This window comes from Scomber scombrus, chromosome 5 (assembly GCF_963691925.1).
Source record: "Scomber scombrus chromosome 5, fScoSco1.1, whole genome shotgun sequence".
In the NCBI taxonomy this organism is placed as follows: domain Eukaryota; kingdom Metazoa; phylum Chordata; class Actinopteri; order Scombriformes; family Scombridae; genus Scomber; species Scomber scombrus.
The window spans coordinates 24,175,767-24,203,672 of record NC_084974.1 but is presented as its reverse complement, the minus strand read 5'-3'; the positions used below and the strand labels follow the sequence as shown (position 1 = coordinate 24,203,672).

The following is a 27,906-nucleotide window of genomic DNA, read 5'->3' as shown; positions in this document are numbered from 1 at the left end:
CTTGTGCGCCTCTGAAAAGGTTCCGTGTTGCACTTCCGAAAAAGAAGTGGTGCACCATCACCACCAACCGGTCTGGAGTCAGATCAGATGGGTCAATTCATGAATATTATAACCTTTCTTGTTCCTTCTGCAAAAATCACACAAAAACCGTCTCACACCTGTTCCTTCAATGTGAAATATCCTAAAAATGTTTGGACGTTTCTGACGCACTAAACCCTACATATATACAGCTACTCTTTTGAGCTAAAACATATCCCCTGCTATAATAACTCAGAGAATAAAACTACAATATTTGGTTAATTTTTTATTCTTCATGCCAAATTTTTCTAAAACATGACTTAATATTGCTCCTTTCCTCTTAGAATTGGACTCTTTATTTAAATCACTCAAACTAGTAAATAATAAGAAAAGCAATACATTAATAAATCATAAAACACTATTCCCTGAAACCTCTGATTAAATATATATGAACCCCCAATTTTATTTATTTATTTATTTCTGTAATTTTATTTATTTTTGTATTTATTTATTTTTTAACTTTCTTTTTCATTTTCATTTTGAGACAGCAAAACAAATACTCATCAAGAGAACAACATATGACCACAGCTTTCTGCTGTCACAAAAAGATAACATATAATACAAGACCATACACACATTCAAAAACAAAACATAGAACAATACAAGCAATCCAAAAAAAAAAAACAACACACAAATTGTGGGGGGGAAGGGGGATCATAATATCAGTGAATGCTAATGCTGAATCTTAATTTACTCCAATACTTGTTATTGCTGGCCACTCACTACCAAAATAAATACTAAGGGGGGGGACCACTCTTTGACAAAATCCTCCAGGGTTGCTTGCAGTACATGAGATAACCGTTCATAAGGAAGAATTGATATAGTTTATCGTACCACATTGATATCGTAGGAGGATGTACCTCAAGTCAAACCTGCAGGATTGAAAGGTGTGCAGCATACAACATGATATTTAAGAATTTTACAGTTTGACCAGGCAAGGGCACGGGACTGATACCAAAAATACACTGTTTAGGATCCATTATTATTTTAATGCCCAAGAAGTTCTCTATCTCTGTTTAAACAGTAAACCAGAATATTCTAATCAATGGGCATGACCATATTAAATGAAAATAAGTGCCTAGTTGTTTTAGACACGTCCTACATGCTGCAGAACATGAGTCATCACATTTACTACGTATTTCAGGAGTCACATGCAGTTTATTAATTATCTTATATTGTGTTTCATGTGATTTGTCTGATCTGGTGATTTTCTTGGCATTATACAAAACTTTGCGCCAGGTCTGGTCATCTAGGTGAATACCCAAGTCTTTTTCCCAGCTATTTATATATAGTAATTTTATTTTGAATCATCTTTATATGTATTTTGTTATGATATTATTTAACTGAAATATGAAGTAAAAAGTTTGAAAGAGTACACTACAGAGAGCAAGAATGAGAGAGCAAGAATGAGAGAGAGAGAGAGAGAGAGAGACAGAGCGAGTGAGAGAGAGAGAGTGTAAGAGATAGAGAGTGAGAAAGAGAGAGTGAGAGTGAGAGAGAGAGACATGAACGAGACAAATAGGCAAAAATAAAAAAAATTCCAGCAGAACTACACCTCATAGCTCTCGTGAATGACAGCGACAAAGACTGCACATCCTCACCAAGCCACTGTGAGGTGCTGTCGAGTAAAGCGGAGCAATGCTGTTAATAGAGACGTATATTAACATTAACAGCACTGAAGAAGGGACTATGTCTATTCATAGCGCGCAAACAGTTTTTTCTCGCAAATTCGTAATGTGATAATGTCAGAGAATATCCAGGTTTTTTTTCTCGCAAATTTACTCAATATTAAATATATAAATATTTTCTGAGGAGGGAGGAGGGGGGGGGGGGTTAATATTTCCAGAAAAGACTCAGAATTTCTCTGACATTATCAAATTGCGAATTTGCGAGAAAAAAACTGTTTGCTTTACTCTACAGCGCCTCACAGTGGCTTGGTGAGGATGTGCAGTCATTGTCACTGTCATTCACGAGAGCTATGAGGTGTAGTTCTGCTGGAATTTTTTTTATTTTTTTCCTATTTGTCTCGTTCATGTGAATAACAGTCATTGTACTGAAAACTCTATTATTTGTGATGAAATTAATGTTTGATGATAATGTTTTAGTGACGCCCACAGATGCGTGATTTTACTGCTTTCAGGGGAACTCGGTCCTCTCTTTATGGGAGCTCAGCTCTCATGTAACTCGAACCCTGTGTGCAGGTACCCATAAAAATATTAGTGTAGAATAGTCCAAAAGTCTGTATGTTTGTTGTACTTCTATCAAAGTGTCTGCTTTGATTTTTTAAAAGTACCCCCGTTGTGGTTGGGTTACAATGTGTTAGGGGGTCTTTAACCCTTACATACTGTTCAGGGTCTAATTTGACCTAGTTTCAAGAGAAAAAACTCTTTAAATGTTTCTTTAAGCAAAAAAATTGATATTTGTTCTTCATGTGACGCAGAAAATACAAAAATGGAAATATTTCAACTTTTTAAAAACATTTTTGTCGAGTGTTTGTCTAATATTTATTTTAAAAAAATACAGTTTATTCACTTTTAATGTCATTTTTTAAATCGTTATGTTCTTCTGTGTTAGGTAACAGACCAAATTTAAAGTGTGTTTGTAAATATGTATTTCTCCATCTAAAATGTAAAAACTAAAAGAATACACTCTCTCTGTTCTCTAGTTTCATTAATGATTACTCACTAATTTATTAGTGACTGATGAGGTATTCATGAATGATTTGTGGCCCATAAATAATGTATAGAAGAGACTAGATCATTATGCCAGACTATAAACATTATGTAAGGGTTAAAGCACATTGATGTATGTAATGTTATGCTGTACTAATAAACCCGACTTAAAATAACAAGTGAAATTAAACCGGCCTCGCTGGAGCTCACAAAAACCCTCAACAGTCCCCACATCTGCTCACAAAAAGACACAAAACAAACTTTATCTTTCAATATCACAATTTGTATTTATCAATTCAAAGAAACGACTGTACAGAGTTAATGATTCGCAGTTGGTTCTGATCATTTTTATACAATATTTGTTTCATTCATTCACCTTTTTCCAGTGTTGGTAGTTTGTGTCACCCCGGTGTGTTACAGTCATTGTACAGTGGAGGGATGGGTCTTCAAAGACATGCACAGCAGTACCATAATAGAGACTTATGTCATTCATGCAACCTCTTTGTCCTGATGTGTTTGTGTGAAGGAAGTGCGGCTTCATGGTACGAATCAACAGTCTCACTTCCCCACATAAGACTCAAAAATAGTCGTGGAAAACAAACAAACAAACATAACAAAGACAAAGGGGGAAGTTTCCCATCGCCGTCATCGTCATTGTGGATAAACTCGTTTTCTTGTTTCTTGTTTTATTACAGAAAATACTTTTTGAGCAAATACAATTGTACATTATCAGGTTAGGTTGCTGTAGGCAGGCATACAGAGAGACAGACAGACTGAGGGCCGATAGACAGTGGTGCTCTGGGGGTCCTGGATCAGCCAAAAAACAAAAACAAAACTGGATTATCTCAGGTGTCAGAACTTTAAAATCATTTGTTGGGAATCTGCATGAATTTTTGGGATTGTTTGAGACATAAAAATGAAAGTTAATGTCATAATGTGGTGCATCTGATGTTCAATTCCATCTAAAGTTAAGAAAAACAAATTCTTTGCTAAGACTATTTGGGGGGAAATTTTCTTGTTGCTAAAATTATGACAAGCCAAAAAGATGATGCACACTGCTTAAAATGATCATATAAATGTGTCTGACTAATCCTGACGTTCTCTCTTTATTTCATTATTTCTATTTTAAGCAAAACATAATCGAGCAAAGTTCCTCACTGACTGTAAAGCTGTGGACAGATAGATATAATAACAGGAAGAGACACACAGAAACTTCATGAGGTTGGATATAACTGGATATAAAAAAATATTGTGCTTTCTTCGTGTTAAAAGCAGAAATGAACAGTTTCTGTGTCTGTAATCTCTCCCACAGCTTCTGACGAGAAGGCTGAGACTCTTACATTAAGTCTCATGCTGTTCAATGAAAGATGTTTAGGCTGTAGTTAGTTATCTTTAAACAATAGTATATTTTTTTGTAGAGCTGCTTTTAAGTATACTGGTGCATTTATTTTATATTACAGATATTAACCCTCCAATAAAAGATCCACGTGGCACAAAATCAGTGGCAAAACCTCTGTTTCCAGCCTCACAAGCTGAAAGTCGGATGCACCAATCTGACTTTTTTCAGTCCCAATATCAACACCTGGGCTTTGGGTATCGACCGATATCAAGTGCCGATCCAATACCAGTGATTAATTAATAAGCTGTATACCTCACTGTGTGGAAGAGACTAGGATCAATCATTTGTGTGTAAGGCAACATCAGGCTTCACATCAACATTTACACATGGCTTTCCTAACTTTGCAAAACAAAATATAACAAATAAATGCGTACATTTACATGTACTGAATTGTTATTTATTAAAATAACGGTATCTGATATCAGACCGGCCCTTTGTCAGTGATACCCAGCTGTTTGTGTCGATATTGGACCAATAGCGTAGCAGTATCGGTGCATCTGCAGTCTAATATGAGCTTAAACATTGTCTCGTTCACTTGCAGTAACACTGACTGATCTGCACTAACTCTTACGTCTAGATTCACAACACTATAAATCACCTGAATGAGTAAATTAACGAGCCCTGGTTGTCCTCAGACACTTTAATTAAAAAAATAAACTTTAGGTTGATTGTGTTCACTCTATTTTAAGCCCTATTCAAAGTCTGTTGGTAATTATAATATACTCCAGGCAGTGTGTGTGTCTGCATTAGATTATCAGTTTTTTTATCCAGCTGCAGTTGAACAAGCAGCAACCATTTTAACTAATGAATGAGAAGCGTGATCACAGCTGGCTATGGCTTTTTAATGCTCCTGAGTGGCAGCATGTAAATAGAGGATTAATAAAATAAAATATGAATGCAAGTTTGATGAATCTCTTTTTGGCTCTCTGTTGATTTCCGCTTAACTCCTGCATGAAATATCTGCTTTTTCGCTGCTAAATTGTCCACTATGTTCACCAGTTTGTGTGCATGTGTCGTATGGTGCAGAGCAGGTGTAGCATACACTGGATTTTAAGAGCTTTTTGGTTGAAAATGATGCCATTAGAGCAGTGACTTAACCAAAAAAATGAGCTTAAAGTTGCTGAAATGAGACAAAGCTGAGTGATGATGACAAACAAGCGACGCCTCTCACATACAAGTAATCATGTTCATTCATTATTAAACCCCACCCCCCCCCCCCCCCCCCCAACACCACTGACCATCAGGCCTCAACTCTGTGATAGTGCAAAGAAAAAGTTGCATAAAGTCTCAGTTCATTGCTACCATGGGCATCATCATCCTCATCATCATCATCATCTTCAATAACATCCACCACAACAACATTTAAAAACATGAATTCCTGAACAAAACCTTTCTACAATCCTCAAAAAAATAAATCACACTCCATAATTAATACTGCATACTGCTGTGTTGGTTTTTGGTGTTCAAGAGATGCAACAAAGACTGAAACTGTGTTAGTGTTCGTGATTAATGACTGAATGCTATAAAATTAAAGGGCCAGTAGATAGAATCTAGTGGCATCTAGCAGTGATACTGCACATTGGGTCCAACTGAGTACCCCTCCTCTTCCAAGCATTAAGGAGAATCTACAGTGGTTGTGAAACTAGTGAAAAGTGCAAAAAACACTCTCTAGATCCAGTGCTGTGTTTGTCCATTTTGGGCTACTGTAGAAACATAGCGACCTCCCTGGAGGAGGATCTGCTCCCTCTGCAAATAAAAAAGTCTCATTCTTAACGAAGACACAATTCTTATTTTCGGGTGATTATACACTTATTAAAACATATTTAACCGTTCTTCTAGATGCCACTAAATTCTAGAGACTGCACCTTTAATATTTCCCTTCCATCTTAATCTGTTTTTGCTTTCGATGTAGATGTTAACGATCTTATGACCTACATGCTCTTTTTTTTTCTCTAAAAGTCTTTTCCAGAGAGAGAGAGAGAGAGAGAGAGAGAGAGAGAGAGAGAGAGAGAGAGAGAGAGAGAGAGAGAGAGAGAGAGAGAGAGAGAGAGAGAGAGCAAGGAGGAAACATGATCTTTTCTTTCCTTCAATACAGTTCTACATTCATTTCCAGTGAGAAAAGACAACCATAAAAACATTAATGAGAGACCAACAGGTATTTTTATTCTTTCTTTCCATCTTGGCTGACAGACTTTGAGGTTGATGTGAACAGAACAGCAGACGCACACAGACAGGCAGGGTACCTCCGACCTCATCCAAACCTCATATGGGGGTCATCTCTGCTGTTAACTTAACTGTTTAAATATCACACTTTTTTAAAATACTAACTGTTGAACATACCCTGCATGATCTGTGCTGTGTGCATCAATAGTGAGTCAGACTTCTACTGAATCCATTCAAAATCCACCTCCTCTTTCCACTTTCTTTGACTTTGTGTCCAACATGCATGTAAATGATTGCATTGATCTGGCATTCACACCTAAATTTGATGCATAAAATGTGTAGGGGAAAGGAAAAAGACATGTTTTATGTTAAACACAAACAGGTCAGGAGAAAATTTAAAATCCTGAGGTGAAAATTATAATAATACTGTCAAGCTGATAATTGAATATAGGGGATTTTTGGGCTGTTCATAAACCTACACTGAAAAAAAAACAGCAATTGAAGGTTTTGATACAGTAGCGGTGATATTAAACCATCATTTTAAAAAGGAATTTAAATGCTTTCTGCGCTGGATGCTCCTATCAGGGCATCATTCACCAGTTTATTTGACTTTGACGACCCTCCTCCTCCTCTTTCTCCTCCCTTCCTTCCCCTCCCCTGTCATTTATGGCTTTGTGGTGAGTTTACAGTAAAGAAACAAAGACAGAAAAATAACGTGTGGATGCTGAAAAGACGAGCTTCTTTTTGACATGTGATTTACTCTCCAAGCAAAACATGCAATCTCACAACTTACAAATTTAAACCCCCTTTTTTTCCCTCTTCTAAGTATTTGGTCAATCCTGGCTTTCAACGCAGCGCCAGTTCATTCACTTATTCACTTCTAATTCTACGCTGACAGGATGTCGACAGTCAAATGACCTTTTAACGCTCTGTAACATGTTTATAACTGTTTATATAACATGTTAAACCTGCTGAGTTGTACCCCCCCCCATATGTGTGTGTGTGTGTGTGTGTGTGTGTGTGTGTGGGTGGGTGTGTGTGTGTGTGTGTGTGTGTGTTGTCGTGGAGGTGTGTTTTGTGGATGTGGATGTGTCTGGAAGACTGAGATGGGTGCGTCTGAGAGGGGACGAACATATTAACACGTAAAAAGCACACGGTTAAGCAAACAAGGACATAAGTAACCTGAGAGCTATGGAGACCCTGGGAGCAGAGAGCAACACACACATACACACATAACAACACACACACACACACATCAAAAACAAGATTATTTAAAATTCTCTATAAAAAAAAAAGAAGAAGAAAAAGGATGCAACAGATTTGTGAGGATAAATCAAAGAGAATATGTGACGAGTAGTTTGATGTTGTAAGAGAATAGAAGAGTAGATGTGGCCTGTTTGCCACCTGGAGGCCTCTTTCATTAAAAACACGCCAGGCGCAGAATCTGTGCTTGTGACCACAGCCAAAACAACTCGATCCTAATGCTCAAACCAGCAAGTTTTTCCAACGAATTTCAATCAAGCAAAATCTTAGCGTCTGTTTTTCTTTTTTAAGCTTTAAAATGAAAGAATATTTTAATGGATTTAATGGTTTACAATCAGATTGAGTCCAGTTTAATCAGATACTGTAGTGACCACGCTGTCCTGTAGTCTTCATGAGCAAGAGTTCAACATTTAATGTAAGAAAAAATTATGATTTCAAGCCTTGTTTTCATTTCTGCTTTCCTCTTTATTTTAATTTTATTTTTAAATATTCCTGATTGTTTTTGAAGTTCATTCGTCGCTCTACTCTTCTCATCGTCCCTCCTAGAATCAGCACAGCAGCTGTTCATCAGTGCTGATTCATTCATCCGTGTTTGGAGTCTGGATGAATGTGTGTGTGTGTGTGTGTGTGTGTGTGTGTGTGTGTGTGTGTGGGGGGGGGGGGTCGGTGCTGTCAAACAAAATAAATAAAAATTAAAAAAGAGGATGCAATTCAAACTTTTTCTTTTTCTCCACAGCCAGACCTTCCGAGACAAACGAGAGGAAGTGTGGTGAAATTAAACGTCGAAAACTGGAAATTCTCTAAGTTTTGTACGTCTGTAAAACATTTTGGCATAAGTTTCATTCTCTTTCGATCTACGAGGAGTAATAAGACATAGTGTAGGATGTCCCGACTTATAGACAGACAGATAAGATACAGTAGATAGGACAGACGGACGAGAAATACATAAAGATACAGCTCATCTCATAGAAAAAACAAACATGGGACAGCATGAGCTACGTTTTTAATTGCACTACCAGCCTTCCAGTTAATGTGACGCGTGTCCCGTCTCTCTCTCTTGCGTTAATGCTGCAGAACGAAACCCCGCCCCCTCTGCAGTTCTCCGAATCAGCCACTGGGGGGGAGGGGGCGCATTTGGAGCGTCAGTGATTCTGTGTGTTCTCACAGAGATGCAAAAGAAAAGAGAAGAGAGAGAGAGGGAGAGAGAGAAAGAGAGAGAGACATATCCTTCTCCAGATCCGTCCTGTCCGTCCTATGAGTGAGCACCGGGTCAATCCTTCCATCCTGTGTGTCACTTACCGTCCAAACTCAACCGCTTAGTTGACAGTGTTGGAGGTGGAGAGAAGGAGAGGGGGCGTTTATTACCAGTCCGCGGCCCCAACCTCCCACCCGGAAGTTCATACGCTTCATTTCAATCCCGACCAGTCCGTCATCCGGTTCACTTTTTCTTACTGGACTTCTCCGAGCGCTTCCCTTCCGATTTCCCGCCCCGATCTGACCTCTCCGACCGTTCTCCTCTCTCTCTCTCCTTCTCCTTCTCTTTCTCGCGTTCTTTCTCCTTTTCTTTCTCGGCCGGCTCGATCTTCTCGGTGCGGTCCGAGCGCTCGCCGCCTCGTTCCGATCTGTTGTCCGCTTTGCTGCCGTCGCGCCGCGTGCCCTCGTCAGTGGATGAGGTAGTTGGTTGGGGTTGACCCCATTTGGCAATCTCCTCGTGCTCCGTAATACTGGCGGTGATTTTGGACACCCACGTTTTGAGGTCCTCCTGTGATCGAAAGGGGTAGAGGGGGAGAGGGATCACAGATGTCAGATGATTTGTCATGTACTGTGTATGTTTTGGTATGTTTCTAATATCGGTTTCAGTGATGAAGAATCGTACGTTATGTGATCAGTAGGGTGAAGCTGCAACTCCTTTAACTATTTTGAGATCGGATTAGAAGAAGAAGAAGAATATCTCACCTCATCTTTTGCATGAAACAAAAACTCGCTGCCGTCCTTCGTTCTGTGATAAGAGGAGAAATTTTAAACTTAAAAACAGTGTAGTGCCAAACATGTCTGTTGGAAGAAACAGTAAAGAAACAGACCACACTCAAACTGTATTTGTAATTAAAGAGCTAGTCTGTCCAACAAGTTCAGTGAGTTGGCGCATCTGAGGCCAAGATATCCTAACTTTTGCATGGAATCTCAAAAAACACCAGACTCTAACTGTGTTGGTGGATTGCCCCTTTAAACACATTAGAGGTGAAATTAGCAATGAACATCACTAAGTAAGTAACATTTTGCTGGAATATTTGCATTTTTACAGATGACAAAAGTCTATCTAAAGGGGACATTTTATGCTTTTCATGGTTATCTATTATTTATATACTGTAATAATGTCAGATATCTATGTTAAATATGGTAAAAGTTCACAAACTTGATGTTAATGTATGTAAAAATGTTCCAAGCAAGTCAAAAATCAGGGCTTCAACCTGCTCTGAACTCTTCATTTGTGACATTTCTTTTCTACCTTGCTGACAAGCTGACGTCAGCTCGTTCTGCGTGCCCGTAAACAGCCGTCTATTCTGTAATTTTGGTTGCTAAGGCGGTTGCTATTGTTTATCCATGTGTGGTTCATGTTGTCCAGTCGCATATATTGGATAGGATTTAGGCTCAAACATGTATGGATGTATTTGAGCAGTAAAGAATGAGAAGAAGTAGTGACATTTGTTTTATAGTTTGATGATGCGGCCTCTTTCCACAAGCTGACCAATTAGAGCAGGGTGGGCTCATTGGGAGGGGGGCCTTAAAGAGACAGGAGCTAAAACAGCCTGTTTCAGACAGAGGCTGAACTGAGGGGCTGCATAAAGGGCTAGTATAAGATAGATACAGAGTTTTTTGCACTTTGCCATATTCTAGTAAAGCCCCAGAATATAGATATAGAGGTGTAAATGTGGATGATAGGTCTCCTTTAAGTATGCAATACTTTCACATATTTTACTGTGACTGAAATCTTATCAACACAATGTCTTCAAGCAGTTAATACCACACACCTAATGGTCTCACCAGAAAGTGTTAATGAGTGAAATTACTTGTGCGTCACTGCAATTATATAAGTAGCTAAGTAGCTCGCTAACTTAAATATTGGTAAAGTACACTGGCAAAGTAAATTAACTTGACAATTACAGGACTAATAACAAATAAACTCATAGGGCTTTTATAATTTTTCTTTCACTAGAAATGTGCTGTCTGAAATGATACTATAGCTACTTCCATAGTCAACTTTACTTTGCGACTGCACTTTCAAAGGTTAATTAAGTTAATCCTTACAGAGGCAGGAATGGAAAACGAGGTGTGGAAAAATAATTTGATACTAGTTATCTCATTTGCACCTAAGTAAAACATTTCAATAACTACATTTAATACATTTGTTTTTGTATATTTTGGATTTTATGAGTTATATTTCCACCAGGTTATGTTGCCCCTATTAAGGTATACACATGATAAATCATAGTAGTAAAAACAATTTAATGTTATATTTGATAAAGAGAAGTGATACATTCTTGCTTTCCCTGGTCATAAATATCACATATACTAGTTTCTAAACTGATTTGATCATTTCTATCAAAGTATAAACCTACCACAAGCTTCAATTCTACCAATTCAAGGCACAACCACCTTAGCCAATTATGCTCCTAACAGGGTGTTAAAGAGTCTGTATGTCCTGGTGCATGTTGCCTTTTTAAGGGTTAAGATAAGCCACTGTTAGCTGATAACACAAATTTGTGAGATCAGTAAAGTTAAAAAAGAGGCCTAAGAAGAAGACCTAAGAGCTTGAGATTTAACCCACAAATCTCTCTGTGTCTGTGTTTAAAACTCATAAAAACATAACACTAAAGACGCGTGTGAAAACAGCTCCTCACTTAAGCGTGAAGACGTTCTTCTTCTTCTTGTAGCCGTTGGTGACGTCGCAGTGGCAGTGGGAGAGGTTGAGCAGCGGCTCATTGTTGTAGGGTGTGGTGGTGTTCTTGGCATCCTTGTAGAAACCCATCTCCCCTTTGTTCAGCACGCAGTACAGGTTGACCCATGACCTGCTGTGGTGTGGGAAGGTGGTGGTAGAGGGGGGGGGCGGGGAGAGGGAGAGTGGAGGAGTACGGGGGAAGGTGGAGAGGGAGGAGTAAGGGAGAAGTGGTGGTTGGGAGGAGGAGGAGGAGGGAGATGGGAGGAGTCAGGAATAGCTGCAGAGTCGCTCTCGCTAAGCTAACACCTCACTCACCTGACCAGAGCAGACAGGTAGGCGGGATGGACCAGCGCCAAGAAGGGAGGACGAAACACAACTGCTGAACAAACACAGATGAACGGACGCACAAACGGGTGATGGAGGTGGGAGGGATGGAAGGATGGTGGAGGAGGGAGGTGGAGGCTACGTACAGTTTGTGTCCAAGTGGGTTTTTTTTTTTTTTGGGGGGGGGGGGGCGGGCTTATATATGACTTACCTTGAAGGAGACGACAGGAGCAGCCAGCAGCGACGAGGAGGAGAGGAGAAAGCAGAGTGGGGAGTTTGGTTAAATGGCATTTTGGCAACAACACTTAAAAACTTCTTAATAAAATCTTATCATGCTTCTTTTTTTTCTTTTTTTCTTTCTCCGTGAGCGTGTTTACATGCACACAGCATTCATAGCTTACACCCAAATACAGGTATTATTCAGAGCATGTTGTCCGTGTGCAGCTTAATATACTGATTTCAAACTAAAGGTACCAGTTTGTGTTATTAAATGGAAGCAGACCGGAAGAGAAGAGAGTTAACGGTGCATGGGATAAGGTGTCTAAACTGCTAAAATCAGCACTACAATCCACTGAGGTTGATTTGCATTACTGGATAACATTAACAATTCCTCTAATTGCCTAAAAATCCCTCTATAGTCCTTTATAACATCAACAGACCCCTCAGATCCAGCTATCTTAGCATGCTGGCAGTGCCTCATTTGCAGAAAAAGAAGGGCTTTTTCTGTAGATGCTAAGTCTGTTAATGCCTTTTAAGATGAATCCTAAGACTCACTTTTATTTAACCCTTTTAATCATACTTAAGTGTCTTTTTTATGTTGCCATGTGTTGCTTTTATATACTGTCTTGATGCATTTAATGTTTTATGTAAAGCTATTTGAATTGCCTTGTTGTTGAAATGTACTATACAAACACATTTCCCTTGCCTGGCACTATTCTCTGGCTTTGAACTGTGTTTAATCTGTTGTTTTTTCTTATCTGATTTTCTTTGGGTTGCACACAAGAAAATAGGAAGTGCAGCTTTCTTTAATTGTGCTCCACAATTATGGAATACTTCACTTAAAGAGAGGTAGACATGGGGTCTGAATATTTTAAAACAACAGCTGAAAACAAACTTATTTGATCTGGTTTTTAATTAGTGTCATTTTAACTTATTTTTACTAATTGTCTAATTTTTAAAAATGTTGTTTATTTGCTATTTATTGTATTCTATATTCATTTTTCTCTGTAAGGCACTCTAAGTGTAATCCCTTGTATGTAAGGTGCACTATAAATAAAGTTCATTATCATTATTATTATTAAATTTGCTTAAACTTTCTTCTATTTTAATTTTGCTCCTTTTCACAACTATATCTGCTATGTACATGGATTTCCTTATGCTTGTATGTGCATATATTTGCCTGCCTTTTGTAAAGCACTACAAAATCTGTCTGCTTTTTAAAGTGCTATATAAATAAAATTAAACTTGAAACTTGAATTTAAGATGAAGTGTAGAGAAATCAGGTCTTGGTTGCAGAAAATAAGAGGATTTAAATGTAAAATAATACTACTTCACAATGTCATCAAACTCAGTTTTAGCAGCAGAAATGACAGTTAAAGTAAAGTGCTCAGATTTTTACTCTGCTTTAAAGTAATTGATATTAATTTATCTTAAAATATTGACACAAAACCTAGTGTATGGAGCATGTTTCAGCTTTTTCTGATGAAATACTCAATTAGAAACCTGAGCTCTGAGCTATAAATGATGTATAACTTCATCTCTCTGTATGCAACATATTTTTGTTTATAAGTCAGGTTAATATAAAGATTACACACCATTCACATGCACCGTATCCTGTTATAAGGATCACTCATTTATCCTGAATAATAACACCAGAATATTAATGTGCACATAAACATACTCAGTGTTTCATCATGTAGCTATGTTACAGAGACAAGATGAATCTCAATCTTTCCTCAAAGACTAACTGAATCCTCTCTTTCACCGTATTGAATGGAGGAGAAGCTCTAAGGGGAACCACCCGCCTGCCTGCTTCAGATCTTCTCCTCCAATCAAAATCTCAAAGACGAAGCAAACAGAGAGCGTACGTTGAGCCAAACGAGGAGCCGTTTGGAGATTCACACTTGTCTGGACTTTAAAGCCATTCAGGGATTATGCTTTTACCTTGCCATGTACATAACAGAGCATGTACATACGAGACATTCATCCACTGCCTTAAGTGGGCGCGTGAGTGGGACTCATCCTCAGCTGGGAGAGAAAGGAGGGGGGGAGGATGAGCTTTTTTAGCTGTGCGTGGTCAGCCCAGCCACTACAGGACAGTGCAGAGAGAGCGACTTTGACGTTGGTGTCTCTCAGGAAGGAAGCAGGGCAGTCATCTGTGGAGGCCAGGTAGTGTGCGAGTGTGTGTGTGTATGTGTGAGGCTCAGCGATAGGTCATAAGGCAGTGAATGCCATCAATCTTCACTCTCACAGCATTCATCAACCAGCCAGTCAGTCAGTCAGTCAGTCAGTCAGTCAGTCAGTCAGTCAGTCAGTCAGTCCGCTAGCCAGCCAATCACGTCTGTGCTGTGCGTTATTTCCTCTGTGGGCTCGTGTTAGATCAAGAGGCATCATGCATGACTTTTCTTTTTTTTTTTTTTAAATTGTGCATGCAGTGAAATTTCTGCATTTTACTACTTTAATTAACCAATTCTGAAAAACTCCAGCCTGATGTAATAATAATAATAATAATAATAATAATAATAATGATAAAGTAGGAAAGTCTCCTGATGCCACTACTGAAGGAATAATCTAATAATCTCACAGCAAATACTGATAATATAACTAAATATGTCTAAAACTTAATCTATCTCCTATATTAACATTAACAGCCTGCCAGTATCATATCGACTGTTAAAGGCACCGTGTGTATGACCTGAGCCGGTGTCAGTCATGCATCTATTTCAACATGTCAGCAGCGTGTGGTTAGGTTGTTAGCTTTAGCATGCTTAAAGTCATGCCCTTGTCAGTAATTGCAGTCGAATCAAGAAAAAATGGAGCGGAGGGGGCGGTGACGTCATCAGAAACAGACGATGTGCATTCAAATGGTGTTTGAAAATATTGTATAGCAGTTTGTTTTACTTTGATGGATGAGGTTTTGACACATAGACCCCAAAATTTAGATTTAGCAACAACAGGCAGAAGGTAAAATCCACGTTGGTATCTTTTCACTTGAGATATAATCAACTTACAGTGGGGTAAATAAGTATTGAATGCGTCAATAGTCAACATTTTTTTCAGTGAATATATTTCCAATGAGGATTTTCACATGAAATGTTCACTAGACTTTGGTATTAACTCAAGAAATGCACACATATAAAGAAATGAAAAACATTTAAGTCCATAAATAAAGTTACGTTGAATAAAGTGGAATGAAACAGGAAAAAACAGTATTGAACGCACTAACTGAAATGTATGTAATACTTAATGGAGAAGCCTTTGTTTGTAATGACAGCTTCAAGACTCAAGACTGTTAGTGCTCACGTGTGATTTTGGCCCATTCTTTTAAACAGATTGTCTTTAGTTAGTGAGTTCAATACTTTCCCCCCCCTGTTTCATTCCACTTTATTCCACGTGACTTTAATGTTTTGATTTCTTTATATGTATAGATTTCTAGAGTTAATACCAAAGTCTGGTGAAAATTTCATGTGAATATCCTCATTGGAAATATATTCACTAAAAAAATCATTGTTCAATACTTATTTCCCCCACTGTATACAATTTAAATTGCTCTTTTGTGGAAACTTTGTGGACAACCAAATTAAACCCTACACAATACTTCCAAACAATATTTGACAATGCATATTTTATAATTAATGAATAATAATCCCTGGAGTCTGATTCTCATGACAGCAGAGTCCACCTCCTTCTCTATGACTTCTATCATCTGCTTTATGCTAATCATTAAGACCCTGAACACCCACCTATTGGTGCTCTTCTTCAGGCTCTCGATGTCTAGCTTTCGGAAAAGGAAGCCCTCGTGATGTGCAGTGTGTGTTGGTGGCTGGGGGACCGCCGGGCTGCTCTGGGCCGGGGCGGACCTGGACCGCCGCGTCGTCTCCCCCGCCTCTTTGGGGCGTGGTCGGCGCCGTGGTTTGGGTCTGTCCCGAGCTCGAGGCCGTTCGTGGCGGGAAGACTTCTCTGGTACCCCGTTAGGCAGGCGGGGCACTTCGCCACGGGCCTGGAGACACAGTGAGAGAGTGGTTCATGGTTTAAAAGTAATCTCTGTAAGTCTTTGATGGTCTTTTAAAATCAGTAAGTATCTTTTTTATTATCTAAAGAATATGAATGTTCTCGCTGTGATTCCTGCTGGCAGCTTATCGGGTATCCGAATGACTTATCTACCAGTTTCTGTATGTATCTTTAGCCATTGTGGGAGAGAAAAAGTCAAAAATGTTCAGCTTAATTTAAACTAGAGCAAACGTGACAAGAAAATGATATAGTGATGGTGGAACAGGAAGTTTATTTTGTCTCTTTTTTTGTCCTATTTTAAAAACACCACACACGAGCTGAAACATACATGAATAAATACTGATAATGAAATGCAGAACACATAAATCTCCAGACCTGTGCAGCTTCTCTTTCTTGCAGCTGCTCAACAATTTCTAATAAGGTGGTTCTTTTCTCTCTGAAAAAGAAAGAAAAGACATCAGAGAATCATACTGCAACTCCAAAAACCAAAAAACAGGAATTAACCCTTTAACCAAACATTATATTCATATGCTGTAGATCCTGCTGATTACCTTACCTACACAAGACAATCAATATCTGCTTCATTAAGTCTCACCCTCCTGCTGAGCGTCTGTCCGAGTGTCCGGTGTCGTGTTCGCTGGATTCCTGTCTGTCCAGCCGGTGTCGGTCCCTCTCTCTCCGCCGCCCCTCATGGCTCCCGTGGCCCTCCTGCTCGCTGGACGTTTGCCTCTCCAGCGTCCGTCTCTCCCGCCTCTCCGCATGTTCCCTCCACACCTCCTGAGGCAGCTCGTCCCTGCGCGCCTGGATCAGCTGCTCGCTGGACAGCTGCCGTTCCATCTTGTGGTCCCTCTGGTGGACTTGGGGCTCAGCGTGGCCCAATGGGTCAGACCTGGACCCCCGGGGCCCTCTGGTGGGCTCACTGTGTAGTCTCTCGCGGCTTGGCTCCTGGAGCACCACCTCAGCCATCACAGCCACCTCCGCTCTCTCTGTCCCTATCTCTCCCATCATCATCTCTCTCTCCCTCCCTCTCTCCCTCGCTTTCTCCAGCCGGCTCGCCACGAGCAGAGGCGTCACTGCGTCGTCCAGGTGTTTGATTTTGGGTTGCCGTAGATATGGGGACGATTTCACCTCCAGTTCCCTCGCCGCCTGCACTGGCTGTAGGTGACTCATCACCTTCACTGTCTGGTCTCTCACTGCGCTGGTGATTTCTCGCGCCTGGTTGGCCGAGACGAGCATGGCTGCCGTGGCGATCGAGGCAATCGAGGAGGGAGCGGGCTGGCCGAGTCCCGCAGCCACGCCCACCACGCTGCCATGCCGTGCCTCCAGGGTCTGGCGGTAACTAGATCCGTTCATCACAGGGGTGTAGTTGGTCACCGTCGAGCCCAGCCGGCGAGCCACGGATGAAGGCGAGGGTGTCGGGGTGGCAGGTGATGGTGAGGGAGGAGAGCTGGCTTCGTTTTGCTCGTAGATGGTCTGTCTCATGACGGGGGAGAGAGGGATACGGGGGAGGGTGGAGGGAGAGGCTGAGGCATCTTGGGGGTCCAGGAAGACTTTACGCCCCAGCAGGGGGGTTGGGGGAAGTTTACTTTGCTCTGCTTTCAACTTTTCTACCTATGGACAGAAAACAGAAGCAGCTTTAAATATAAAGTTTGAGACATTAAGTCATGCAGGGCTATGATGTGAGTGAATGAGATTTTATGGAAATATACCTTTATCTTACAAATCCTCCACTCTTAACCAAAAATAATAGCATTTAATGACCTACAGTACAACTTCAGCAGGAAACTCTCTTTCTTCTGCATAGATTATTGAACATTTACTTAATTTTTACACAGCTAATTCTAATATGGACCTTTATCATCATTTTATAATATGATAATGATAACTTAGTCTAGTTTATTTGTTTCAAAAAGGGTGTAGGATGAATTAAGGAACTTTTCTAGCTTTACCCCCCTTTTTTAAACTTTAACAGTCAAAACAAAGCCAAAAAATTAAAAACAGCTCTAGAGAATAAAGAAACAACAACAAAAAACAACACAAGTCAAAAAGACACACTGTGCCAAATCATATTATTCCAGTCCACCTGTCCAAAATGTTATTTTTATAGATTTGTTTCAATGTATTTAATGTCCTACATGTTTTCATGAATAGCTCCCTTTGTTGTGATACAGTGAAGTTTTGCATTCGTTAATACCGTGGTGAGTCGTCGCAGTGAGCTGAATCGCTCCTCCCAGGTGGCGGCAGCTTTGCGGAAAGCTTCATGTCGACGAATCAGCTGCTCGACCTCGTCTACACTCGCTCCGAGCTCGTTGCTGTTAATGAACGGTTCCTGCGCTGTCAGCCACGCCTCCGCCACCACCGCGTCCTGAGCAAACTGGTGAACTTCCAACACTGAGAGGAAGACAGGAGGGATAAAAATAATATTAAAGAGGAAGCATTAAATGTGTATTATTATAGGTTTATAGGCCTCTGTGTGAGTGCTTACATTGCTGTAGGAATTCCCATTGCCTGTCCCACTTCTCAGACAGCTCATGTTGTTTAACCATCACCTTGTCCAGCTTCTCCTTGATCTGAGAGTCAAAATCAGTGAACTCAAAATCACAACTTCACAGAGGTCAGAGGTCAAAAGGACTCAAACAAAGTGAGCTTGCCGATAGTTTTCTGAAAGCCTAAAAAGCTTTAACACAATTTCAAAGCAGTTTGAATGCTAGCGACATGTAAACATAAACATATACATAAACATAATGTGCAGAGCCAAAAATGCACATTTTGCACACCATGCACATGTGAAACTATCTGCTCAACCGTATATAAATAGATTTAGGTCTCAACACTCTTTTGAATATAAAATGTAAAGACTTTTCTGACTGTTAAAATTAATGTAAACTGCAACAATGTTTTCAGACTGTTAAAATTCAACTGGTCAAAACAAATTTTGTATTGTCCTTAACTCCTGGGTTTTTTATCCAGATGTGAGCTGTGATGCATGAATGAGAAATGAAGCTTGCTGATGAATCTGGGTGTCAAAATGGGTTTTAAGGTTATCCATTTTTTTCTAAAAAATGTTTTAAGGCCCCCTTTCCCCCCTCAAATTTTCAATGATTTTGGAAGTCCATGGGTCCCTGGTCAATAGTCAACATGAGGAATTTTGTAGAGATGTATTGTAAACGTATATTTAATTTTAATCTAGTTTATTATAATTTTCAGATCTCATCTTACCTCTTCAGCTGCAGGGTTTCTAGCAGCCAGCAGCGTCTTGCCCATCTCGATACACTCCATGGTGCTCTGGCTGCGAGCCTCCACTTCGCTCTTTAGACTATGGTGATAGTTCATCAGCACTTCTACTGAAGACACGTCTCTGCAGGAAACACAGAAAAAACCCCCACAAACAGTTAACTCAACACATACAGACACCAACATCTAAACTGGTTTTCAACACAACTGACTAATGTTTGATGCAACTATACACAGAGCATCGTACTGTAAAACTATTTTTGATCTTTAGAAGTAATTCATGTTTTTATGGAGATGTTGTTGATCACAGCTGCGAATGAGAATAAAGATATCAAATGATCGATCACCATCTTCTGTTCTATCAGGTTTTGTTTCAGCCTGATAAAGATTTATTTATGATTTATTGAGAAGTTAAGATTTATGCTGTGTTCAGTTCACCTCAGAAGTTGGGAGTCATCACACCTGAGTTTAAATCTTCCCAGTTTAGAAGTAAGTTCTAGCCCAGGTTAGCCATTTACAGCTATACCAATTGATAAAAATGCATTTTGCTGTATTTACACGTATGTACACATCCACAGATAGAAAGTGGACAGTGTACGACTGATTTAATGAGACACAAATAAAACTACTGCTAATAAACAGGATATTACTACAATTTTAACACTGTTGATGTGTGATATCCAAATGTTACAGCTAAAATGTGGTGACTATTGCTGTTGGTGCAGTGAGTTGTTTCATTGAGCCCCCCTATTGGCTAATTGATGGCTACAGGAAGTTACATCATTATGGGTCTCATTTGCAACACCCGAGTGGCACAGATTACACTAACTTGCAAAAATGCCACTTGTTTCTTTACTTAAAAAGGTTTTTGTAACTTGAACTCCCTTTTGTCATTATATCTTTGTGTTGTCCTATGAAAGCCAAACACATTCCAACCATCTTGATTTAACCCTTGACAAGTAATCTTTTCCTGCTCTGGTAGTTTGTGTACCTGGGCTTCTCTCCTGTCCCTATCTGACAGATGATCGATTCCATCCACATGATCTGATCTCGGACCAAGCTGAAGAACCTCAGCTTGTCCGTCTCTGTGGTGATCTGCACCCGACACTCCTCGCAGGACGTCAGCAGCTCCTTCCAGTACTGCATCACCTCGTGCTCGCGGCAGGCGATGGCTTCCGCCTTCTCGCCGGCGTACACCGTCCTCAGCTGGGCCGCACTCTCCTGCAGCTGACGCACCTGGCAGAGCGGAGGAGTAGATTTTGGGAAAATGCAAAGCTGAACAAGGAAAGAACAGAAATTAAATTATGGAAAGAGAAAGATTTTGTTTTCTCGAATGACGCACAAAAACACAGCTGCCCTGACAGCTGTGTTTAGTCAGGGCCAAATGGTTCGTGCTGTGTCACTGGAGCTGCCACAGAGCAGCTGTGATTTTGCATCTTTCCTTTAGTAAAAATGTGTGACTGTCTCTCTTCCCCAGGTGCACGACAGAGGTGAGGATAAGCAAAATTAAATGCAGAGTGAGAAGGAAGTTGTTTCCATGAAGTTTCACACTCACAAATAACCAAATATTTGAACTATTTGATATTTAAATTCAAATGGATTTGTTTTTTGGCATTACTTCTAATGTAATTATTCACTTCAAAAGGTACCAAACATTATTCATAACATTAAAATGTCTGCAGAATAGAACAAAATACAAGAAAACAATAGAATATTATGTCAAAGGGAAATAAATGATTTTGGAAGACATGCGATGGAAGTCAATAACAAACTCCAATCAGTGCATAAAAAAACAAGAAAACAATAATAGTATCCTTACTGCTATCTTACAGATTTAATATGATCTTCATCTCATGCATGCATGCTTAACAAATGCCAAGTACATGTGAGAAATTAGCATTAACATCACTCAGTAGGAAATGAAGTGCTGCGATCATCATTGGAGGAGGTCTTTGTGATTCTTCCCTGCATGTATCTCGAGATCAGTGAATGGGTCAGTGACAAATACAGGTTGGCAAGATTCAAAAATATTCATTACATTACATTTCATTTTATGCTGGGTCCACAAAAAAAGAATGTGTGCAAGTTATTAATACTTTTTCGCCCACATTTTAACCCCTTTAAATAAACTACATGGACACAAATACACGTCATTGACCCGAATACTGAAGCAGGTAACTTTACATGCAGTCTGTTCGTGTGTGTGTGTTTCTGTACCTGTGTGACCAGCAGCTGTATGTCCTGCTCAAAGCTGTGCAGGAGTCTCTGCAGGGTGCTGGTGTTGGCAGTGCTGCCCTGCCGATCCTGAACCTCGGGCAGCCTTCGATGTTTGTCTTCAATCTGGGTCAAAACCTGAAAAAATAAAATAAAATCATAGATCAAAGATAAAGCAGTGTAAAAAAAGTACTTTGTGAAATCTGTGTAGAAAAAAGTAGACATATGTTTCACACACACATACAGACAAACTGTAACAAAGTTTTGTTCATTTTTAAAGCTTAACTTCTACTGAATGATTCCCCTCTGTGGATTGAGTAATATCCACAACTGAAAATGGACTCTGAAGTGCTTGGAAGCTGACATTTTGGAGTTAAAATGTTTGTACTCAACAACAATTAATTCTAACTAATGCATAACATCTCCTTGTAGCCTGTCATATTTAAGTGATTGATTATATTATTTCTGGCAGAAAAACTGAATAGTTTGCTTACTCTGAAGGACACTGGTGGATAATCAGCAACTAATTAAAATTTCTCACCCCTTTCAAGCTGTCCTCATTACTGTAAACTCTGATAAACAATCTCTAAATAGTGAAATGGGTGAAAACAGTTTAAATTAATCTGCTTTTTAAAAGAAAATCTCTAAAAAATAGAAAATAATCAGCCTTATTTATTATATTATGTATTGTATATGTTGTATTACATTAATATTCCCCTAAATGATAAGCTGTTATCATTGCACCAAACAGTATTGTATTATTCTGTATAATATAGGTATTGTTCCTATATCTTTTTTCATTTTACTGTATCACTTTAGCTTTGTTTCTCTTTCATCTTTACCTCTCTGCAGTCAGAGAAGAACTTGTGTAGTTGGTGTGAGGCAGCGAGCATCTGCGCCCGGGTCTCCATCAGCTCCATCAGGTCGGCCCAGGCCTCGTTCACCCCGTCCTTCCATTCTGCGATGGTGGCGGCCTCGGAGTGTCCGTAGTCGATGAGCTCATCAACCATCTGGTTGACGGCCGTCACTCGTTCCTGCCCCACGCTGCCCGTCTCTGACGCAAACTCTGTGAATTTCTCCTGCAGGACCTTTGAAATATAACAAGACTAGGAAATGATTTCTAGTTTTAGATTGTTAGTTAATGATTATCTGTTATTTGACTCATGCACTGTGATTTTCTAATAAATTAATAAAACCATGAACACATCATCATATTACTGTCCAATTAACAGTTGTAACTTGACTTAATGAACAGTCAAATGAGAGCACGGCTCTGTGTAATTTTTAAATGAGGCTTCTTAAATCTATTATTAATCCACAGACATACTTACAGTGACATGCTCGTAGTCTTGACCCAGTTCGGGCGAGCTGGCGACCACCTCCCTCTGAGCGATCCACTGCTCCAGCTCGTCCACCTCCCTGTTGAGCTGGTAGAGCCAGTACTGCTGCTCCAGGCGGCTCTTCCTCTCCTCCACCAGGTCCTTCAGAGACACATACAGACGGTCGATCTGCGACTGACGCTTGCTGATCTGCTCGCTACAGAGAAGAGAGAGGAGACATTTTGTTAGGTTGGATGGTAACACTCACTTTTAGTTTTGTTAGAACTTCACTTTTAACAATCACATACAATCTGAATGGTGAATAATCAATTTAAAGTTTTCAAAGCCTCTTTTTTAAAATTGGAAATTATAATCTGGCAAAATTATTTGGGTTATTATAGTTTTTAAATTTTCATTAGTTTTTATTTTTATTTAGTTTTTCAGCTTGTTTTTTTCAAATTTCAGTTTAGTTTTAGTTAGTTTAACAAGTGATTAAGTAGTTTTAGTTTAGTTTTTAGTCTTAGTTTTAGTTTTCCAGTTATTAAAAGAAGTCAAACTGAACAGGACAGTAAAAAGGGAGAAAACACAACGACAACAAAAACAAAGCTGATTTTATCTGTAATTCAGTTTAGGTTTAGTTTGTTTTGCATTGTTCTTTTTTCTTTCATTCAGTTAACTAAAATATTTTTTTCACTGCTAATCTTAGTTTTAGTTAAATATAATAAACCATGGTCAGGGTGACAGATTTTGTTTGTATGCTGCAATCACTGAAATTTCTGCTCATATTTCATTTGCCATATTCTTTGTTAAAAATGTATTGTGTGAAACAACAGTCGAGTCCCCACGTTTGTCCTCATCAGACCAATAATCTTTGGTATATTACCACTGAATACCAATATTACTGTTGTACTGTAAATAATGTAAATAATGTCACCATTATTATTGCTATTTTTTATTATATATTTTCTACTATTATTGTTTTTGTTTTCCGTACTTATTTATTGTTCTTTATTCTTTCTTATTGATGCTCTTCTCTTCTATTTTTACTGCTCACTTGCTGCTGTAATACCTCAAATTTCCCTATTGTGGGACTCGTAAAGGAATATCTTGTCTTATCTTATCTTAATAATACTGAGCAAGATGTATGAGAGTCTATATATCAGTTTGAGTTTGAGAACTATTACTCAGTAGGTAAAAAAGGTATTTAACAACTAAAAAATGGCTTTGAACAACATTTTCAGTGTTTTAATTTGACATAAAGAGAATGAGAAGAATAAATCAAACTATTTCTAGTTTGGTCAAATGCTGAAAATGAGCTTTCCTGTGATAAGTTGGTGTATGTGTTTGTGTGTGTATGTTTACGTGCTCACCAGTCTGGGTGTCCCATCTCCAGCAGCTGTCGACACTGCTGTGACAGCAGGCCGATGGTCTCTGCATAGTCCTCGATGGTCTGTTCCAGGATCAAGTGTTTTTTCAGCAGCTGCAGTGTGCTCGGTTCATCCTGGAGGGGAGGAGGAAACAGCACAAACAAGTTTCACACACATACTGCACAAATTCTGCATCCTGACTCTCTGTATACAGTACACTACAAGTCATTTTCAGATGACACTCTGACTAAATTAGATGAAAAATGAGAGCTCAGAGGTTCATGTAGCAGCAAGTTTGAGACAGATAATAAGTCATTTATTAGTTATCATTTTATTTAAAAGGCCAGAAACTTTCAAACAATCGCTCACACACCTTCCCCTTCTCCTCGTTCATCATGTGCAGCTCCTGCTCGCTCAGCCAGGCCTCCACTTCAGCCGTGTCGAAGTAGTACTGCTGGGCCTGGTACATGGCATCCAGTACCAGCTGCCTTCTCTCAGTCTCGGTCCAGAGCAGAGCCCACAGACCGGCCAGCTGGTCGTGACCTGCCCTGACGCAATCGGCTTCAGGGCTGCGTATGGAGGTTATAATCCCCGCCCTTTCCAGGACGTCGTCGATCCGGCTCCTGTGGCCCTGCAGCTCCCTCTGAAGTGTCTGGAGGAGATTCAGAGGACAGACAGAGGAGGTGACTGGTTAGATCTTTTTTATGTTGAATGGCACCATGATGACAAGACTGTTTAATTACAGGAGTAACATTAGAACATGATAAGGTAAGTAAGTAGTTAAAAAAGGGAGACAAATTAGGACTTTTGGGCTTGTACATGTCTAGCTGTCATGTATTTTTTGTCAATTTATGTGACTTAATTGGGGGGGTTTAAAGTTTACTATCCCATTTTTTAAGTTGTGTATTGGGTCAAAACTGTGGTTAGAATTACTAGCTATACTAAAGATTCAGATTTTCTTACCTGGTTCTTTTTCATGAGCTGCTGGACAGCCTGCAGAGAGGAACCATGCTCCTGACTCATGGCCATCGGGAGGCGCTCCTGAACCCACAACTACAACCACAACAAGACACAGGTTAGTGAATATAAGTCCAGCTGAAAGTTTGTGGGTGTGCATAAAGAGAACATGTGCAATTCAAATTAGTAAAAAGTAAAAGTAAATTAATAGAAGTATCTTACTAAATATTAATCATTTTTATCTCACCTGGATTTTAAGATTTTGGAGATTTTGCACTGCTGTTTATAGTGGCATCATATGGTTTGCTCTGATCATATGTCAGTTAAATTTACAGTAAGATTTAATGAAGGTGTAGAGAAATATAAAGGCGCTTTTAAAGAATTTGGATGTGTCTTAACTCAGAGTTACACTAACTGACTCAAACCATGTCAGGTTTCCTTTTTTTATAATTAATTTGTAATTGAAAACAGTTGAAAAATAAAACATGACAACCTATTGTGAGAATATGAATAACAAAAATGAATCAATTTTGGTTCACCATGAAAAAAGCATAATTGGCTTTTAAAGAATGTTGATGCATCTTTACTCAGTGTAAAGGGTCACACTGAGTTATACTAAGTAACTACTACTATTAATGACACAAAACATGTCAGGTTTCAAATACATTTTGGTTCACCATGAAAAAAACATAATGGACTGGATGCAAGACAAAGCAATGTTCCTTTAAATGATTAACGTGTGTGTGTGTGTGTGTGTGTGTGTTGCCCATGTGTTGACTGTCAAACTCACAATCTCATCCTCCAGGTCTCGCCCGACTTGGTGAACTTCCTTGGACGCTAGCAGGATGCGTCGCCTCTCCTTCAGTGGCTCGATCAGACGCACCATCCTGGCCTCCACGGCGGCCTGTTGCCCGACAACCGTCTCCTTGACCTGCGTCTGCTGCGGTATGGAGGCCGCTTGCACCTGGAGCTGCCCCACCTCCTTGTACCACTCCTCCATCTGGCACTCCATGGTCTGAGGGCGGGAGGAGGAAGAGGAGAACAGTTGAGGAGAGAGGGAGTAGAGTGGAAGTTATCGGATGGATGGAGGAATGTGTTGATTAGGATAGAGATATTGAGGCAGGGGAGAAATGAAGAGACCAGCATGGGTGGAGGTGAAGAATAAACATGTTGTCATTGGAAAGAAGAAGAAGATGAGTGGGATGTAAAGAGAGTGACAGAAATATATATAAATAAGTGAAAGCACACATTTAATTTTTTACCAAATTTACATTTGAAGGTGCAGTGTGTTGAATTTAGTGACATCTAGCAGCTGAATGGACTTGGCAGAAAATGAATAATATTATATGTACAGTTTAATGTAAAAAATACAAATGTTTCCATAGTGGATACACAATTATAAGAAGACAATATGACCAAAAGTGCAGTCCTAGTTTGTGGCCCATCCATATAGACAGGATGACTCACAGCTTGCAACTAAAACATTAAAATGGTAAAAGGGGAAACATCATGAAAGAAAATAAATGACTCTTTGAATCTATAAAGATTTTAGAATATTCCTAAATACATTTAAAGAGGTTTAGTTGACAGTAATGTGATAAATGAGGTACATGAAAGCAGAGATGAGATGGAAAATAACCCCAAATCAGCAAAAGAAGAGTGGATAGACATGAAGTGTAGTGAAGGTTACTGTACCCCTGGTCAGGATGGATGCTGGGTAGTGGAGTTTGGTTTGGAGTTAGGGATGATGTGGTAAAGTAGTGCTAATGGCGGCCTGTTAAAGGAAGCTGTAAGGAGAGGAGCATGCTGTGGGAGAGGAAAGTGAGAGATGTCCGGTGAAATGATGACGTAATGAACGGATGAATCTGTGCGCCAGACCAGGTCACACCCAACTACTCTAAACAAATCGCTATCGGAGAGTTACTTCACAACATCATATTTTTACCTCCATGAAATTAAAATGAGTGGATATCTAATTAAGGAATATTAATTTAAGCCAAAATTGAGTTTGTTGATGCAAACAGAGACAGAAGACTGTACGATCATTAAGGAAATTAAATTTAATCCAAATTCATAAGAAAATCTATTGAAAACAACTTATTACAGCAGACAACTGAATTTTAATGTTAGTGGTATAATATTTGTCATTATTTTCTCTAATTCTTCATGTGTTGGTATTTAGACATTTAGTTAAAAAAGAAAGAATAGAAACAGGACTTTTAATGTCTGGAGTCAATGCTCTTTGATAAAACCGGCATACTTTAAAAGCTTCAGATGAAGAATAGAGGTTTGTTTTTTTTTAGAGAGAGAGAGAGAGAGAGAGAGAGAGAGAGAGAGAGAGAGAGAGAGAGAGAGAGAGAGAGAGAGAGAGAGAGAGGGAGAGAGAGAGAGAGAGAGAGAGAGAGAGAGAGAGAGAGAGAGAGAGAGAGAGAGAGAGAGAGAGAGAGAGACAGACTGTGTGCTTACTGTATTTACACCTGGAATCATCCAGTCCAAATAAAAAGGAAAAGAAAAAAGAAACACTCCAAGGACGAGTACATTAAATTTCAATACAGCAGTTGTCGGTGTCAGTTTGAAGCTTTTAAGTAATGTTTTTTGTTATTTTGATTTAAAGATAAATGATAAATTGCACATACGTTCATACACTGATGGTTGCAGAGCTGCTGTGCAAGGTGCTGCCTCGTTCAATGGGGGCATTTTGGGGTTTCGGTTTACAAGCAGCACTGAGAAGCTTACGAGCAACACATTA

At 39.4% G+C, this 27,906-nt stretch overlaps 1 protein-coding gene across 1 annotated transcript in view; it reads right to left on the bottom strand.

Annotated features, from left to right (window-relative positions):
* Positions 1-9,013: 9,013 nt before the first annotated feature.
* LOC133981017 (spectrin beta chain, non-erythrocytic 4-like) overlaps positions 9,014-27,906 on the bottom strand; it is a 75,802-nt gene continuing 56,909 nt past the window's right edge. Inside the window, exons 26-42 of the mRNA XM_062419904.1 lie at positions 25,948-26,172; positions 25,164-25,253; positions 24,574-24,852; positions 24,204-24,334; positions 22,846-23,050; positions 22,357-22,602; positions 21,518-21,652; positions 20,292-20,536; positions 19,286-19,424; positions 18,552-18,636; positions 18,261-18,457; positions 16,662-17,677; positions 16,442-16,502; positions 15,799-16,055; positions 11,475-11,645; positions 9,532-9,574; positions 9,014-9,337 (exon numbers count right to left, since the gene is read on the bottom strand). Coding sequence (XP_062275888.1) covers positions 9,014-9,337; positions 9,532-9,574; positions 11,475-11,645; positions 15,799-16,055; positions 16,442-16,502; positions 16,662-17,677; positions 18,261-18,457; positions 18,552-18,636; positions 19,286-19,424; positions 20,292-20,536; positions 21,518-21,652; positions 22,357-22,602; positions 22,846-23,050; positions 24,204-24,334; positions 24,574-24,852; positions 25,164-25,253; positions 25,948-26,172 — 3,849 coding nt within the window. The remainder of the gene's footprint in view (positions 9,338-9,531; positions 9,575-11,474; positions 11,646-15,798; positions 16,056-16,441; positions 16,503-16,661; positions 17,678-18,260; positions 18,458-18,551; positions 18,637-19,285; positions 19,425-20,291; positions 20,537-21,517; positions 21,653-22,356; positions 22,603-22,845; positions 23,051-24,203; positions 24,335-24,573; positions 24,853-25,163; positions 25,254-25,947; positions 26,173-27,906) is intronic.